Here is a 1,050-nt window from a genome sequence, read left to right as displayed (position 1 = left end):
ACCCTGTACAGTACATACCTTCCAGGATGGCGAGAGTGTCAAGGGCTTCAGATAAGGTCTGCTCTGCTTTTGCTCTTGCTTCTTTGGCTTTTCCCTCAGCAGTGAAAGTGTCGGCTAAGAGCTCTGTGGTTATTTGCTGCTCAATCCAACCACGCTCTACCAGGTCTGAGGTTACCTCAAGCTGTACTTCAATGTCAGTAATAAGGGAGCTTCTCTCATCAATCAGTCCCTCTGTATCCTGCTTAATTCTCTCTGCCTCATTGATGACGGCCACAGCTAGAAAGAACAAAAATATAGTAAAGTTTTTGAAAGTTTTACTATGTCATATCAATGAAAAGAAAGGAAGAGAATAATCTGAATGTACAAAGCTCTACTGGAAACAATGTTCATTTCATGAAATAGGAAATTCTCAATACTCAGAAGGAGTGGAGACTACCTTGAGCTTTCAGCACATTAGTATCAACAGGTGGGATGGCAATGCTGGAAGCCTCTGTGTTGATTTCCAAGGCTTCTCTGTATGTTAACTTAGCTTGCTGCAGAGATTCGTTGGCAATCCTCATGGTGTTGTCATGGAGAGATGACAGACCCTGCACATCATTATTAAGGTTCTGACAAAGAAAGAAGGGAAAAAATGAATGATCTGCAACCTTTTAATAATATTTGTTAATTGTATATCAATCAATCTTTCCAGAGAAAAAGGAAATGAGTGCAAATTGGCTTATTTAAAACCAAGCAGTCCCTATGAAATGTACATAATAACCTACATGGAAGTATTACCTTAATGAAATCTGTAATATTTCTTTGGTCATCCATAGCCTTGCGTGCAAGCTCATAGGCATCATTAGAAGTATTACGAGCATTATAAGCCACAACTTCGATACTAGTGGCATCATCCTCCTGCCTGAAAAATTAAAGGCAACATTAAAGCAAATACTAAAAGGAATCCTTTATACTTCTTTATAAATGCATTCTTCTGTCTATGTGTAATCATAAAAATAATATAAATCACTTAGGAACCGTAACTTGGATCATAAGGAGAAATTAATAGGG

The 1,050-nt window shown here is 38.1% G+C and overlaps 1 protein-coding gene across 1 annotated transcript in view; it reads right to left on the bottom strand.

Annotated features, from left to right (window-relative positions):
* The window catches only part of LOC119591300 (laminin subunit gamma-1-like), an 83,409-nt gene that overhangs the window by 1,097 nt on the left and 81,262 nt on the right, over positions 1-1,050 (bottom strand). Inside the window, exons 23-25 of the mRNA XM_037940028.1 lie at positions 778-901; positions 437-608; positions 19-276 (exon numbers count right to left, since the gene is read on the bottom strand). Coding sequence (XP_037795956.1) covers positions 19-276; positions 437-608; positions 778-901 — 554 coding nt within the window. The remainder of the gene's footprint in view (positions 1-18; positions 277-436; positions 609-777; positions 902-1,050) is intronic.

Source organism: Penaeus monodon, chromosome 28 (genome assembly GCF_015228065.2).
Source record: "Penaeus monodon isolate SGIC_2016 chromosome 28, NSTDA_Pmon_1, whole genome shotgun sequence".
Lineage (NCBI taxonomy): Eukaryota > Metazoa > Arthropoda > Malacostraca > Decapoda > Penaeidae > Penaeus > Penaeus monodon.
Note: the sequence above shows the minus strand (reverse complement) of the source record. Positions and strands in the feature narration are given on the sequence as shown.